Source organism: Danio rerio, chromosome 19 (assembly GCF_052040795.2).
Source record: "Danio rerio strain M-AB ecotype USA chromosome 19, GRCz13ab, whole genome shotgun sequence".
NCBI classification, from domain to species: domain Eukaryota; kingdom Metazoa; phylum Chordata; class Actinopteri; order Cypriniformes; family Danionidae; genus Danio; species Danio rerio.
The window spans coordinates 45,874,944-45,892,759 of NC_141039.2; the positions used below are offsets into that span (position 1 = coordinate 45,874,944).

A 17,816-nucleotide genomic window follows, 5' to 3' on the forward strand; every position below is an offset into this window, starting at 1 on the left:
TGCATGTAATAGCGACACCCGGTGGTTATTTATTGAATTACGTTCATTTTTGTTTAGCGGGCCAGATTCTATTGATATTTATAAAAAGCCTCGCGGGCCGCCACAAAACTGATTGCGGGCCGCAGATTGCCCGCGGGCCGTAGTTTGGACACGCCTGTTCTACAGGAAGTTGTTAACAGTGCAAGTTTAAATGCTCGTTAGCACAAATACTCATTCATTCATTTATTCATTTTCTTGTCGGCTTAGTCCCTTTATTAATCCGTGGTCGCCACAGTGGAATGAACCGCCAACTTATCCAGCAAGTTTTCACGCAGCGGATGCCCTTCCAGCAGCAACCCATCTCTGGGAAACATCCACACACACATTCACACACACACTCATACACTACGGACAATTTAGCCTACCCAATTCCATGTACAGCATGTCTTTGGACTGTGGGGGAAACCGGAGCACCCAGAGGAAACCCACGCGAACGCAGGGAGAACAAACAAACTAATTAATTAATTCTTTTATTCATTCATTTTTCATTCAACTTAGCCCCTTATTTATCTGCGGTCTCCACATCGGAATAAACCACTAACTATTCCAGCATATGTTTTACGCAGCGGAAGTCGTTCCAGCTGCAACCCAGCACTGGGAAACACCCATACACTCTCATATTCACACATACACTCATACACTACAGTCACTTTAGTTTATTCAACTCACGCATGTCTTTGGTCTGTGAGGAAAACCAGAGCACCCGGAGGAAACCTACGCCAACACAGGGAGAACATGCAAACTCCACACATAAATGCCAACTAACCCAGCCTGGAATCAAACCAGCGACCTTCTTGCTGTGAGGCGATAGTTAATCAGCAAATGATTGCAGATGTTCACATGGTTTCCAAAAGTGGAATTTATGGAATACCTTTATTGTGATAGATGTATTCTGGACATTAAAAATCAGGGAATTTGTATTTATTTTGTCCACGTCATGTGACATCTGGGATGTTTGATTTTTTTTTTTTTTTCAGTGTTTTTTAATTTATGGTCAGTCTATTTTTAGCTGTATCTTTATTCCAAATTCGGACTATATTTCTTAACTAAGACACACTTTATTAGGTACACCTTACTAGTACCTAACATGATTGGTTTGAGTTGATTTGAGTTACTGTTGCCTTTCTATCAGCTGGAACCAGCTCTGGCCATTTACCTCTCCTCACCACTCGGATGCTCAGTTTAAACTGCAGCAGATCGTCTTGACCATGTCTACATGCCTAAATGCATTGAGCCATGATTGGCTGATTAGAAATTTGCATTAACGAGCAATTGGACGGGTGTACCTAATAAAGTGGCCGGTGAGTGGACAGACCAGGATGATATACATTTTAAGAGCTTTGGCTTCGTAATGACCACTCGAAAGACTGGGTGTTAAAAGTAGATGACAAAAAAGCTTACTAAATAGTTTCTAAAATTTAAATGTGGAAGTAGGAGCACTTCACAGCCACACAGTTTTTTTTAATCTGGTATATTATCCATTGTTGTTCTCAAGGACATTAAAATCATGCAAAATGATATTCAAGCTAACAACATTTATGCAAAGCTCAACGTGTTTTTCCATTAATTAGATGTCATGGATATTCAGCTTTTTAGTCAGTGAAAGTTTAGGTTTAGGTTTAACTTTATTTGTCCCCGAGAGGAAATTTGTCTTGGGCATAAAAGGTGCAACAACATTGCCTAAACAGACAGTAAAAATAAATAAAACAAAACAATTAAGAACAAACAGTTAAGAAAATACATTGTTTACAGAATAAAACCATATATAAATATAAATTATATATAAAACACAGAACCCAGTCAAGTGCTAACGTACTGCAGGAGCAGTGTTATTGGTAGAGTTCAACAGTTTTATGGAGGTAGGAACAAACGAAAGCTTTAGTCTATTAGTTTTACACATTGGCATTCTCAGTCTTTTTCCTGATGGTAACAGCTGATATTCACTGAAAAGGGGATGTTTAGAATCAGCGCTAATACGTATTGCTCTTTTTATAGCCGCCTGTTCGTATAGAGTCTGGATGGGCTCATATTGTTTTATTCCTATAATTTTCATGGCTGTTTTTTGCATATGAACCAATTTATTTTTCAACTGAACTGACACGTTTCCAAACCAGACTGTGATTCCATAGCGAATAAGACTCTCAAACATAGCTCGGTAAAAAACAAGCAAGATATGGCTACCCACCCCATAAAATCTCAGCCTTCTTAAGAAATAGTCAGGCAATTTCATATTTATTTTTAAATGGGAGCCGAGTTAAGGCATGTACAATGTAAAAAGTTATTATTTACTTTACTTAAAATGAGTAAACCCACTGCCTAAAAAGCAACAAGTTGACCTAAAAAAATGTAACCATTTTTTGTATAATTATGCTCATGGTTCGTTTACTTAAACATTTTAAAGCATCAGGTTTACTCACTTTTTTGTCAACTAATACTTTTAAAAGCATAAACGTAGTCGAGGCGATCTGCTGAAGGTCAAACTGAGCATCAGAATAGAGAAAACTAGACAGTAACGGTACTGGTTTGATGAGTCTCGATTTCTGTTGCAACTTTCACATGTTTGCGTCAGAATTTGGCATAAAAATCATGAAAGCATGAATTCAACCTGTCTTGTATTTAACGGTTCAGACTGCTGCTGATGGTGTAATCGTGTACAGGATGTTTTCTTGCCACACTCTGGGCCCATTAGTACCAATTAAGCAATGCTTAAATGTCTATCTATGACTACAGCGAACTTGTTATCTTGCAGGATAATGCAGCCTCACACAAAGCTCAAAAAATCTCAAACTAGTTTCCTCAGCATGGCAGTGAGTTCACTATAGGTAAATGTCATGCACAATTTAATAAAACTATAACGACTTGATTTTATTGGCATTAAAGGGCACCTATTTTACCCCTTTTTCAAGATTTAAGATAAGTCTTTTGGGTCTCCAAAATGGCTGTTAAGATTCAGCTCAAAACACCCATCAGATTATTTATTAGACCTTTCAGAACATTGGGATTTTCTGCTCTGAACACGTTGTTGCTGTTTTTGTGGCCTTTGCCTTTAATGCTAGTTCCCATGCACCTATCAGATTGCCCCTAAATTCTGCCTCGGCTATGTCAGATAAACAGTGACAGACATGAAGGAAGCAGATCTCACGTAACGTTTGTGAGAAATACTACAGCAAGAACTTTCCCAATGATTATTTGAAACAGCTGACAAAAGATGACTTTCATCATAGCTGCCCTTTAACTTAAAATGTAATTGTGATAACATTGACTTAAATGTAAAAATATGTTTAGCATTATTAAACAAAAGCCCCTTAAATATTAGACTGCAACATTTTTCAGTGTTTTCATTGTGCAGAAAGAGCATCTGCTCTGCAAAGTGTACATAATGAAGTATCCAGTGAATGTGTGTTTGTTTCATATCTGCTTTTGTTTTCCTCTTTTCTCTCATCACATTCTTGCATCTCTTATAATCCACCTGCGACTCATTCTGTTTGCGTAAAGCTTGCGGTAAAAAGAAAAAAAAAAGCTTGTATGGTGTGACTTTTACCTAGTTACTGTGGTAAATGTTTACCATAAAAATAGCACCTTCAGACGGACAACAGTTTGCCAGCCGTGTGTTAAAGTGACAGTTTTGCACATCACCTAACAACAGAATAGACATACTGTAGTAGAATCTTAGAGTAGTAGTAACACATACGTTTAAATAATTTTGTTATCATTTATTCACCCTCCACTTGTTCCAAACATCATTCATTCATTTGCTTTTCGGCTTAGTCTCTTTTTTAATCAGGGGTTGCCAAAGCGGAATCAACCACCAACTTATCCAGCATGTTTTACACTGTGAATGACTTTCCAGCTGCAACCCAACACTAGGAAACACCCATACACACTCGTTCACACACATAAACTACGGCCAATTTAGTTTATTCAGAGTTTATTCATGTCTTTGGACTGTGGGAGAAACCGGGGCACCCGGAGGTGCAGAAAAAACAACTGACCTAGCCATGGCTCAAACCAGCAACCTACTTGCTGTGAGGCGACAGTGCTAACCACTGAGCCATCGTGACACCCTTGTCCCAAAAGTAATTTTTAATAATTTTTTGGAATAATGTTGGAAACCAGTAGCATATTTTTACTACAATGAACGTTAATGCCAACCGGTTTACAACATTCTTCAAAATATCTTCTTTGAAATCACTTGAGTAAATGGAAACTACATGCAGGGTAGTTGGTGAACTATCCCTTTAAGGTAATAGCTTGAACGTTTTAGGAGTAAAGATGGTGCAAAATAACTGTTTTACCTCTAAATGTCCCATTTTTACCAACCAATAAATTTGTAATAACATTGATGGTCACATTGATATCACAATTTGGCCAAACAAGTAATAATACCCGACAGATGGAGTGAATTTAATTTTCAGAAGTGTTATATGTCTATATTTTAACTCTATCTATGTTTAAAGCCAATAACTCTTTGCAAACACAAATTAAAGAGGTCACACTTTATAATAAGGTTTTATTAGTTAATGTTAGGGTAATGTACACTCACCGGCCACTTTATTAGGTACACCTTACTAGTACCAGGTTGGACCCTGTTTTGCCTTCAGCAATGCCTTAATCCTTTGTGGCATAGATTCAACAAGGGACTGGAAATATTCCTCAGAAATTTTGCTCCCTATTGACAATAGCATCACTGCAGATTTGTCGGCTGCACATCCATGATGCGAATCTCCCGTTCCTTCACATCCCAAAGTTGCTTTATTGGATTGAGTTCTAGTGACTGTGGAGGCCATTTGAATATAGTGAACTCATTGTCATGTTCAAGAAACCTAAAAGAGACGGACATGGTCAACAATACTCAGGTAGGCTGTGGGGTTGACGCGAAGCTCAGTGATACTACAGGGCCCAAAGTGTGCCAAGAAAATATCCCCCACACCATTACACCACCAGCAGCAGCCTGAACCGTTGATACAAGGCAGGATGGATCCATGGTTTCATGTTGTTGATGCCAAATTCTGACTCGACCATCCGAATGTTGCTGCAGAAATCGAGACTCTTCAGATCAGGCAACGTTTCGCCAATCTTCTATTGTCTAGTTTTGGTGAGCCTGTGTGAATTGTAGCCTCAGTTTCCTGTTCTTGACTGACAGGAGTGGCACCCGGTGTGGTCTTCTGCTGCTGTAGCCCATCCGCCTCAGGTTTGGACGTGTTGTGTGTTCAGAGATGCTCTTCGGCAGATCTCGGTTGTAACGAGTGGATACTGTATGTGAGTTACTGTTGTTGCCTTTCTATCAGATGGAACCAGTCTGGCCATTCTCCTCTGACCTCTGGCATCAACAAGGCATTTGCGCCCACAGAACTGCTGCTCACTGCATATTTTCTCTTTTTCTTGCTATTCTCTGTAAACCCTAGAGATAGTTGTGCGTGAAAATCCCAGTAGATTAGCAGTTTCTGAAATACTCAGACCAGCCCGTATGGCACCAACAACCATACCACGTTTAAAGTCACTTAAATCACCTTTCATCCTCATTCTGATGCTCGGTTTAAACCAAACGTATGTTAACAAGCTTGAATAAATACTGTAGTAAATGTATTGTTCATTGTATGTTCCTGTTAGTAAATGCATTATCTAACATTATCTAATGAAACCTTATTGTAAATAATGACTATAAAAGATAACTTTGAGCTCAGTCTAAAAGAGTCAACTACATCAATGCAATTTTATCATTATATTCAATTCGGTTATAATAAAAAGACAATAGATCAACCTAATTTGAACCAAAAGCAAAAGCGTTCACCAAAAGAGCATCTCTCTATTATTTATTTGGCGTATTCACATGCTTTTAAACTCTAATTGCAAAATTAAGGTGTTCAGCATGTTATGATTTCTTTTCTCCAGACACATTGAAGTGTCAAAATACGTTTCTGGTTTCTCTCCCCGAACCTGCTCTCCCTGTATGCCCAGTTCTCAAAGCCAACAGACGACACTGGAGCTAGCTTTCATTATTCAGCTATAGTGATTTGCTTTCAGTCAATTATGTCAGCAAATATTGTGTCATGCAGCGATAGTTTATTTGCTAATTCCTTGCACAATGAAATTAATTTTCATTCTGCATCTTTTCCGTTCGTGGATCATGACATCATATCAGATGACCTATGATTGTCTGAACAGAGAAGAAGAGCCTCACTGTAAAAACTGGCAGTGACTTCAAATGTAAAAAACTGTTATATCTACAGTAAAAATTTGTAACCTGGTTAACAGCAAGTTTCCTAAATATACACTTGAAGTCAGAATGATTAGCCCCGTTTATTTCCCCCCAAATTTCTGTTTAACGGAGAGCAGATTTTTTTCTGATCAACACATTTCTAATCATAATAGTTTTAATAACTCATCTCTAATAACTGATTTATTTTATCTTTGTCATGATGACAGTAAATAATATTTGACTAAATATTTTTCAAGACACTTCAATGCAGCTTGAAGGGACATTTAAAGGCTTAACTGGGTTAATTTGGTTAACTAGGCAGGTTAGGGTAATTAGGCAAGTTATTGTATAATGATGGTTTGTTGCTTAGATTATCGAAAAAATATATAGCTTAATGGGGCTAGTAATTTTGTCCTTAAAATGGTGTTTAAAAAATTAAAAACTGTTTTATTCTAGCTGAAATAAAACTAATAAGACTTTCTCCAGAAGAAAAAATATTATCAGACATACTGTGAACATTTTCTTGCTCTGTTAAACATCATTTAGGAAATATAAAAAAAAAGAAAGAAAGAAAAATTCAAAGATGGGGGTAATAATTCTGACTTTAACTGTCTAAAATTAAAAATCATTAAAGTACTTTTCCTAGAATTCCCTGTGTGACACTTTTTTATTTATTTATGAATTTGATAGCAAATTACAGTTAAAAAGACTCAATTATATTATAAAAAGTATAGATAGTATAGTATAATATAATATAAAAGTATAATATAAAATATTACGTATATTAATATATATATATATATATATATATATATATATATATATATATATATATATATATATTTTTTTTTTTTTTTTTTTTTAATATATATATTATATATTTTTTATATATATATTATAGTTTTTTTTTTACAATCCATTTAGGAATATAAGTTTTTTTTATTTATTTAACCATTTTATTTTTAATTTATGAACATTCATTCATTCACTTTCCTTCAACTTAGTCCCTTTATTCATCAGGGGTCTCCACAGCGGGAATGAACCGCCAACTTATCCAATACATGTTTTACAAAGCGGATGCCCTTCCAGCTGCACCCCAATACTGGGAAACATCCATACCCACTCACATTCACACCACGCCCAAGTTAGTTAATCCAATTCCCCTATAGCGCATGTGTTTCGACTGTGCGGAAAAACTGGAGCCCCCGGAGGAAACCCACACCAACACTGGGAGAACTTGCAAACTCCACACTGGCCAGCTGGCCCAGCTGGGACTCGGAACAACAGCGACTTTCTTGCTAACCCCTGAGCCACTTTGTCAACACATAGTTTTAATAGTAAAAAATAAATAAAATAAAATAAAATAAAATAAAATAAAATAAAATAAAATAAAATAAAATAAAATAAAATAAAATAAAATAAAATAAAATAAATAAATAAATAAATAAACAAAAATATCTGGTCTCTTCTGTCTTATAATAAAATAAACATAAGTAGGAGTAACAGTAGTGAGTTTTTCACAGTACTGAATAATTTACTATTTTTATTCAGCTGATTATTTCTTCATTTTATTTTTAATAAAACTACAGCTTCTAAGTTCTGTTTGTTAATACCAAAAGTATCTTGCAGTGCTAATTTTGTAATAAATGAAAAGCAAACTGAACTGGTCCCCTCCCCTTTTTGGCTGATCCGAAAAATGATCCAATCCGTGACTAAAAAAACCATAACATGATCCGAACCGTGAGATTTGTGATGCATTACACCACTACTATGTGAGTTTTCCTCATGGTGTTTCTTCTAAAATAGTTTTGATATAAGCATTGGTTCGTTAAATGACTTTCTCACATGTTTGTGTTTACATCTGTGTAACAAATAATATGACATGTAGATGATAGTACTTCATAGTACTAACATAATAAACAAATAAAATACAATCATTTACGGTAAAATTATAAATCAATTTTGCATTCATTACCATATTTTTAATGCTAAAATACTGGCCACCACATTGTAAACAGTGTATTATTTATCCGTAATTCATCACATGCATAACAGGCTGAAGATATGAATGAAGCATGATGGGAAATTCTTGAAGAGACATGATAAAAATGGAAACAATAGGCATGGGGTGGTGGACATTCCTCTATTGTTTTCTCCAGCACACCTATCGAACAGAAAGGCTTGCTGATGTGTTAAGCGTGACGTCTTGCACATGTGTCTCTGTTGGGATGTTTATGTGCATCTTGGAGCGAGTTTATAATATTTTCACTTTGCAGAAAGAAAAACGATTGTCTGAAGGTTGTGTATGTTGTGCCCCATTTGCAGCTGGACCCTCTGAACAGGAAATGAGGGGGAGGTTTTAGTGGGCCGGACAGGAAAAGCTCGCAAAAACTGGCATCCTGTTGATCCACTGATGGTCAGTGTGATAGAAATACAGGACATGGTTTTTGGTTGAACGAGTGGACGCTGCACACACACACACACAGATATTTTCAAGGGGGAATTTGAACAGAGCACTTCCCTTTCTCTAGACAGGAAAGAAAGAGGAAGCAGCGCAAAAAAAAAGTGTTAAGTCACAAAATAAGAAGTCATTTGCACTTTCTCGTCTTCTTAAATGTGTGTTGTTTGTGTTTTTCTTTCTCTTTAGGATGATGGTGTGTATGGAAAGCTGATCTGAGGATCTGGTGAGAGGAGAATCTGTTCCTGCATTCATTACATTTACACTTAAGTATTGTTATTGTGTCGGATTACTTGCAATTGGTGCTCAATAAGTTAAATATAGTAATAATGATTAGGGCTGCACAATATATCACACAATTATTGATTTGTGATGATAGTATATATGCAATATAGATATCCTAGACATGTGTGATAAGTTACATTTATTTTATGCCTTGGTTATTTATCTAAATTTGACCAATCAGATGGCGCCTTGCTATCTTTATGTCCGCCTCACCAATAGTTGCTGTTCTGCTATTGGCTGAAGCCCAAAGCTGAAGCTTTCATTTGAAAACGCATATTTTTGTCTCCGTTTTGCTCTACCGTCCACACTGAACTGGATAAATTTGCAAACGCCGTTTTCGTGTCGTACTGTAGACTGTGAAAACGAAGTCTTTCGAAAACGATGACGCCTTTTTTGTCATGTGACACAGTCGTGTTACTAAATCGTTTACTTTAATTTTGTTGTGATTATGATTTTAGTGATGTCGTCCTTACCGTGAGCAAAGAGCTTAGAATGACCAAGAGGCGACACTCAACAGAACGTTCCACTGCAACAGCAGCGCCCAGCAACAGCCCGGATTCCGCCATTTTGGAGTGAAAGTGATCGGCCGTCCATTGGATCTCATTACTGTTGTGATGGCAAGCAGCTGCTTTGTTTTTTATTTATTTATTTAAAAAGTGCATTAAAGCTGAGATACAACCTGAAAGACGACAATACAACACATATTATCACAATCATCAGCACTTTTAATAGTTTATTTAACAGACTTTTAATATGCCGTTGTTCTCTTGGAGTTTTCATTCCAAAATGGCCGCCACGCCGGCTAGTGGCTGTTTCCCTAATTACACTAGAGTGTCGCCTCTTGGTCATTCTAAGCTCTTTGCTGTCAGGGTAAGCAGCGTCATCAGCAAGATGCTTTTCTTTAAAGCGGTCCAGTATATCAGCGTATTTGTTTTGGCACGTCTCCTTGTACATTTTCACTTTCTTTTGCAACTTTGTATTCATGTGTTACTCGAAGCAGCAACTCTACTTCATTGTCAGTCCATTTCAAGAGTTCACACTTAGCTGATGATTGATAATAAGCTAGTTTGGCATGCTGTCCCGGGAGAGAGCCCCGAGCTCAAAAGATCCTCGAGCCCGGAGCTCCCTCCCGTTGCAGGGCGAGAGGGGAGTTTGACTCGGGTAGATCTCAAACCCCCCCCCCTCCTGCTGCGTAAGGATTGCTAAGGTGATGTGTTGCTGACAGAATTAAATTTGGTGCTAATTTGGTTTAGTCAATTTACTTAGTCTCATGTTTTTGAGAGTGTGGGAGGAAACCGGAGGACCCGGGGAAAACCCACACAAGCACGGGGAGAACATGAACTCCGCACGAAAATGCTGACCGGTTGGGTGGATACCCAAGTTGGAGGCATTTTTTGCTGTGAGGCCACAGTGCTAGCCACTGGGCCGCCATGCTGCCCTGTAGAAAAGAGGAGGAGAAGGGGTGGGAGGATTCTTCAAAACGAAAATGACTAAAGGTAGGGTGTTTGGTTATTTATACTGGGTGAGGAATAGCCTGATTGGTGGTTCGTTCATTAGCTTGACTCGGGGCCAGCCGTGTCAATCATAAGCACGTGATCCTCTCGAAATTAGTTTATGAATAAACTTCACTTAAAAAAACTCTGTGCTTTTCCTTGACATTTTGCCGCAACGTTTCAAAGAGCCGGAAAGAAAATAAACGTCAGGCAAGGATGCGCGTGCCGAAACGTCTTACGTTTCACGCATGCGCAGTACATGTTAAAAGCATTTGTAGTCGTTTCAGTGTGGATGACAAAGTTTTGGAAAACGAATTGAAACGACAGTGTGGACGTGAAGCGTTTTTAGAGGAAAACTCCGTTTTCAAATTGATCCGGATCAGTGTAGACATGGCCATATTGTGCTGCCCTATTCTAATTACGTTACGTTTTCTGGGAACACATGTAATGCATCTTGTTTTAATTTGCGTCATTTGATCGCAGTTACTAAAGTCAACATAATTGCATTACTTGCATTACAAATGAAATGGGTCACACTTTAGGAATAATTCTTGTTATTAACAAACCATTCACTTTGACTTTGTAAGGCAACATGTGCTAACCATCTTCATACTGTTTTAATGACAAGCTGGCTATTATAAACCAGATATGGTTAACAAAAGGAGCTACAAGTGCCTGTGGTGTGCACTGTAAAGCTCAATGGTTTAACCCAGATGCGCTGGTTTTAAAAAGGTTATGGTTCCCAGAAACAATTCTTTCATGAGCATCAGTGCACTCATTTTTAATATTTAGACCTTTGAATAATCTGCTTTATTAAAAATACTGTTACTGTTATACTGTTTATACAAAATTGGCTATTTTTCATATACTAAATGCTGTACTATTTATTTATTTATTATAAGTCCCTTTATTTATCTGGGCTGCCACAGCGGAATGAACTGCTAACTTATCCAGCATTTGTTTTACGCATCGGATGCCCTTTCAGCTGTAATCCATCACTGGGAAACACCTGTACACTATTATTTACACATATATACTACGGACATTTTAGCTTATACAGTTCACCTATAGTGTGAGTGTTTTAACTGAGGGGGAAACCAGAGCACCCGGAGGAAACCCACACCAACACAGAGAGAACATGCAAACTCCTATTATTCTTCTTCTTATTATTATTATATTTACTTTTTTATATATATATATATATATATATATATATATATATATATATATATATATATATATATATATAATTTATGGGTAAATTAATTATTAGATAATTTTAATCATATATGGCACTGGGATTAAATATTATAGTGTTTTAATGTATTATTTCAAGCATTCAATTTCAAGGACATTTTTATACTCAAGAATTTAGGAAAAATGTTAAAAAAAGAAATAGATATAATATTAGATATAGAAATACTCCTCGATCCAGTTATGTGCTTACTGGGGGCACTGCCCAAAGAAATGTTTAATAAGGAAACAAGATTTGTCCTATAATTTGCTGGTTGCAAAAAAAAAAAAAAAAAAAAAAGATAACTGTACATTGGATGGAAGAAAGCTGCATGTCTACAAATGAAGACTGATATGTTTCTGAAAGGTGGAGAAGTATTATGACATATTTAGAGGTTGCTTAACCTCACCTTATCATCACTGTAATTGGGTGTAACTACAATGCAACACAATGTAACTTGATGTACTGTACAAATGTATCTCGTGTGAAGTAATTATGATGGCAATATATTTTGTTTTAATTTATTATTTTTTTATTGATTTTTATTTTATTATCATAATCATTATTATTATTATTATTATTTTGTTTGTTTTGTTTCATGTATCCCCTCGTGTGTAAGGGATAAAACTGTTGGGGAAGGGGTTGTTCTGTAAAAAAAAAAAACAAAAAAACAAACAAAAAAAACAAATATATATATATATATATATATATATATATATATATATATATATATATATATATATATATATATATATATATATAATATATATATATATATATATATATATATATATATATATATATATATATATATATATAAATCTTAAATAAAAATTTACAAAAAAAAAAAAACTCAAGTGTACCTATATTTTGTATCTAGTGTAAACCAAATTAATGAATGGCAATGGTGGACTATTGAAATCCAATAAACACAGATTTTTGGCAAGTTAAATAATAAACAAAAAACTAAAGAAGAAAGATTTGCCCTTAAAACATTTTATAACGTTTAAAAATTAAGAAAGCCATAAATATTCATATTTCATCTTATTCATGTACTGCTAAATGATTAATTTTTCAAAAATATATTTAACAGTGAAATATTAGAGTTTTGCCTTATTGTTTATTGTTATACAAAATAATATTACAAATTTAAAAGTTTTTTTAAATAATAGATATTTCATAATAATAATAATAATAATGATATCAATAATTTAATACTGTCACTGGAATGAACCGCCAACTTAACCAACATATGTTTTACACAGCAGATGCCCTTCCAGCGGCAACCCAGTACTGGGAAACCCATTCACACTCATTCACACACTCATAAACTGTGGCCAATTTAGCTTATTTAATTCACCGCGAGCACTTATGTTTGGACTGTGGGGGAAACCGGAGCACCCAGAGGAAACCCACACCGACACGGGGAGAACATGCAAACTCCACACGGAAATGCCAACTGACCCAGCCAAGACTCAATCTAGCGACCTTCTTGCTGTGAGGCGAAAGTGCTACCCATTGAGCCACCGTGCCACCTTGTTTCTTTGTTTATAAGTCTAATTTTCTCCAATTTGTACAGTCCTAAATAAAGCCACAACTAAAAATGAATGGCATTGCATTAGATGAACACCATCAGAGACCCCACGGCATCTAATGAATTTCTCTTTATCTTGTTTCTATGGGCTGAAGCTCTGTTTCCAGGGTGATGAGCTTTGTGCTTTGAGAACATCAGATATTATGGGCTGTGCTTGCTGTAAGCAGAGGAAGGCCAGTAAAGCTGTGTCGAACCAAAACTCCTGCGACGCATTCAATGGGACGCAGGCGTCAGAACCGTCCCGCTACATCCCCGATCCCACGTTTAACTCAGGAATCCCAAACTTCAATGATTTCTCAAACCCACTTACTCCTCCAACGTCCATCATCAACCCGGCACGTCCTCCTGGACTCACAGGTGTGTGTTTAATTCGGTTTAATTCAGATGCTTGTATTAGTATTAGCAGTATTCGCCTTCCTGTGTTTTTTATTTTCTCAAATATTTCCCAAATGATGTTTAACAGAGCAGGGAAATTTTCACAATATTTTCTATAATATTTTTTTTCTCTGCAAAAAGTCTTATTTGTTTTATTTCAGCTAGAATAAAAGCAGTTTTTAATAAAAAAAAACACTTTAAGGTCAAAATTATTAGCTCCCTTAAGCCATGTTTATTTATTTATTTATTTTTTTGATAGTCTACAGAACAAACCGGTTATACTAAGACTTGCCTAATTAGGCCTAATTAACCTAGTTAAGCCTTTAAATGCTTTAATAATAATAATAATAATAATACCTTACATTTATATAGAGCTTTTCTGGGCACTCAAAGCGCTTTACACAATGGGGGGATCTCCTCATCCACCACCAGTGTGCAGCATCCACCTAAATGACGCGACGGCAGCCATTTTGCGCCAGACCGCACACCACACACCAGCTGATTGGTGGAGAGGAGACAGTGATGAAGCCAATTGGAATATGGGGATGGTTAGGAGGCCATGATGGACAGAGGCCAGTGGGCAGATTTGGCCAGGATGCCGGGGTTAAACCCCTAGTCTTTACGAAGGACATCCTGGGATTTTTAACGACCACAGAGAGTCGGGACCTCGGTTTAACGTCTCATCCGAAAGACGGCGCTCACTGAGCAGTATAGCGTCCCCGTCACTACACTGGGGCATTAGGACCCACACAGACCGCAGGTTGGGCGCCCCCTGCTGGCCTCACTAACACCACTTCCGGCAGCAACCTAGCTTTCCCATGTGGTCTCCCATCCAGGTACTGACCGGACGCAGCCCTGCTTAGCTTCAGTGGGTGACCATGTGAGAGTTGCAGAGAGCTAGCTGCCGGCGCTTTAAGCTGAACACTACACTATCTGACAAAAGTCTTGTCGCCGATCCCAGTTATAGAAGCAACAAATAGTAACTGACTTCTATGTTGATCATTTGGAAAAGTGGCAGAAGGTAGATTTTTCTGATGAATTATCTACTGCAGAAGATCTATTGGAACCAGCATGGACCCAATATTCTCATAGAAATCAGTCAAGTTTGGTAAAGGAATAATTATGGTTTGAGGTTATATTCAGTATGGGGGCGTGCGAGAGATCTGCAGAGTGGATGGCAACATCAACAGCCTGAGGTATCAAGACATTTGTGCTGCCCATTACATTACAAACCACAGGAGAGGGCAAATTATTCAGCAGGATAGCGCTCCTCATACTTTAGCCTCCACATCAAAGTTCAAGGATTGGCCAGCCCAGTCACCAGGTATGAACATTATTGAGCATGTCTGGGGTAAGATGAAGGAGGAGGCCTTGAAGATGAATCCAAAGAATCTTGATGAACTCTGGGAGTCCTGCAGGAACGCTTTCTTTGTCATTCCAGATGACTTTATTAATCAGTGATTTGAGTCATTGCAGAGATGTATGGATGCAGTCCTCCAAGCTCATGATGGAGTCAGACACAATATTCATTCTGTTTCCACTGCAGCATGACTTTATATTCTATACTGGACATTATTTCTGGTCAGTGACAAGACTTTTGTTTAAGAAAAGTCAGAGCTTACTGTCCTAATTAAATCATTAAAAATCAAGGCATGGTCATATTTTATTTTGGTAAAATAAGCGTAATCTAGAGGCTTTTGCCTTTCATATAAGCCACTTCTGATACCAAATGATCAACTAGAAATTAAGTTATTATTAGTTGTTCCTAAAACTTGGAAAGGTGACAAGACTTTAGTCAGGTAGTGTAGTGTCTTGAAATATATCAAGTAAAATATTATGGGCTGTCATCATGGCAATGATAAAACAAAATCAGTTATTAGAAATGAGTTATTAAAACTATTAAGTTTAGAAATGTGTTGTAGAAATCTTTTTTCCTTTAAACAGAAATTAGGGAAAATATACAGGAGGGCTATTAATTCTGACTTCAGCTGTATATTAGTTTCTGTGCAATATATGCATTTGTATTTGTTTTAACTGTACAGATAATAATCAAATAAAACTATTTATGTGAAGGTGTTTACAAATAAGTTTCAAATTTAAGTTTCCTAGAAACCTTAGATACAATAATGATACTGTATTGTACTGTATATGGCCATAAGAAAACAGCTAGCAACTGATGTGCTAACTATTAAAGTTGGATATCTTTTAATGTTTTGTATTAAAGGAACACTCACTTAAAAAAAACATATTACAACACCCATTAGAGTTAAAGAGTTGTGTGTTTTACCATTTTTGAATCCATTCAGCCAATCTCTGAGTCTGGCAGGAGCACATTTAGCTTAGCTTAGCATAGATAATGGAATCAGATTAGACCATTAGCATCTCATTCAAAAATGGCCAAAGAGTTTACATCATTTTCCTGTTTAAAGCTTGACTCTTCTGTAGTTACGTCATGTAATGAGACTGAGAGAAAAAGAAAAGTGGCTATTTTTTAGGCTAATATAACACTATCATATTATTATAATATAATATTCCTGCTACATCGTCGGTACACTTGCAAAATAACATTATAATTACACCAGAATGAGAGTATAAGTCCTAGCCATATTGGCCTAGAAAATAGCAACTATTCATTTTCCGTTAGTCGTTGTTCACGATGTAAATACAGAAGAGTCAAGCTTTAAATTAGAGAATTATCTAAACTTTTGGGCGAGATGCTAAATGTCTAATCCAATTCAATGATCTATGCTAAACTAAGCTAAAAGTTCACCCACCAGACCTGGTGTTCTGTCGGTTTGTCCTACCTTGTTAGATTGTCCCATTTAAAAAGTAGGTAGCACATTTTGATGATGCAATATGCTACCCATCAAATTTTGCTACCAGTGTAAATTTTATTGTGGAGTAGTGTGATATGAAGCTGTAACATTGCCCTAACCTACCTAATCACTAACCCCAACCTCAGAACTATTCAAATAAAAGTGTTGGTAAAAATGTCAGGACAGCAGATGTTGTCTGAATGAATTCAGAAATACTACAACTCAACATTTAACTCTAAGATGAGTTATAAAAAGAGCCTATTTTCCCAAAAAGTGGTGTGTTCCTTTAAAAGTGTGTATGATTTAATCACCGCAACCAAATATGTGCTGTGTCTTTGTTCAGGAGGTGGCGTGACCCTCTTTATAGCCCTCTATGAATATGATGCTCGTACTGAAGATGATCTGAGCTTCCAGAAAGGAGAAAAGTTTCATATTATCAACAACACGTGAGTTTACAGATGAAGGACTTTATTGTGACTATTGTGTTCACGGTCACTTTTTTTTTTAATAAGGAGAGACACTTGCATGTGAATGGGGTAAAAACTGTTCTCATATTGCCACACTTGATTGATAGCATTGAGAATTGCAAACATGTTTTCAATTTTTTTTTTTTTTTATTAAATATGCAAATGAGACAATTATAACGAGACATTTATTAAATATGTGCTCATTTGCATACATCTCTTGCACAAAAACCTGAATATTGAATGAAGTCAGGTAAAAAAAAAGTTTGTTTATTTCGCACTCGTTTGGACTAATTAGAGTCAAAGGTTTGGTCCCACTTTATATTGTGGCCTTAACTTATATGTACTTACATAGGAATTAATAGTTTGTTACAATGTACTTATCGTGTAAATACATGTATTTACTGTGTACTTATGCTTGATTAAATACATGTATGTAATTACATGTGTAATTAACTTTTGTAATTACATTTGTAAATACACTGTTGACCATCCCTTACACCTTAACCTACCCTTAAATCTACCCATGCCACCAAACCTGTTCATAACCCAACCTCTATCCCAACTTAAAAGCACCACAAGTGTTCTCAAATACATCATAAACACAGTAAGTACATTGTACAAGTACATTTTGATGTAAGTACATAGTAGTCAAAGACACTTAATATAAAGTGGGATTTACAGAGGGGATTGTGGGAATTGTATGAGCATTTTTTTGCTGACATATTTCAGAAAATACTGCAGACTGAAAAAAATATTAATGATTCATTAAATGCTCTTATAATACGAGTTGTTTGTTTATATGCTGAATATAATCATGCAAAATATCCATGAACTTATTCCTCGGTAAAAACCTTCA

The 17,816-nt window shown here is 36.3% G+C and overlaps 1 protein-coding gene across 2 annotated transcripts in view; it reads left to right on the forward strand.

Moving 5' to 3' along the window:
- The window catches only part of yrk (Yes-related kinase), a 69,950-nt gene that overhangs the window by 22,265 nt on the left and 29,869 nt on the right, over positions 1 to 17,816 (forward strand). For both annotated transcript variants that reach the window (NM_001365553.1, NM_212781.2), the window contains 3 exon segments: positions 8,886 to 8,922; positions 13,398 to 13,659; positions 16,837 to 16,939. In NM_001365553.1, coding sequence (NP_001352482.1) covers positions 13,446 to 13,659; positions 16,837 to 16,939 — 317 coding nt within the window. In that variant the 5' untranslated portion in view covers positions 8,886 to 8,922; positions 13,398 to 13,445.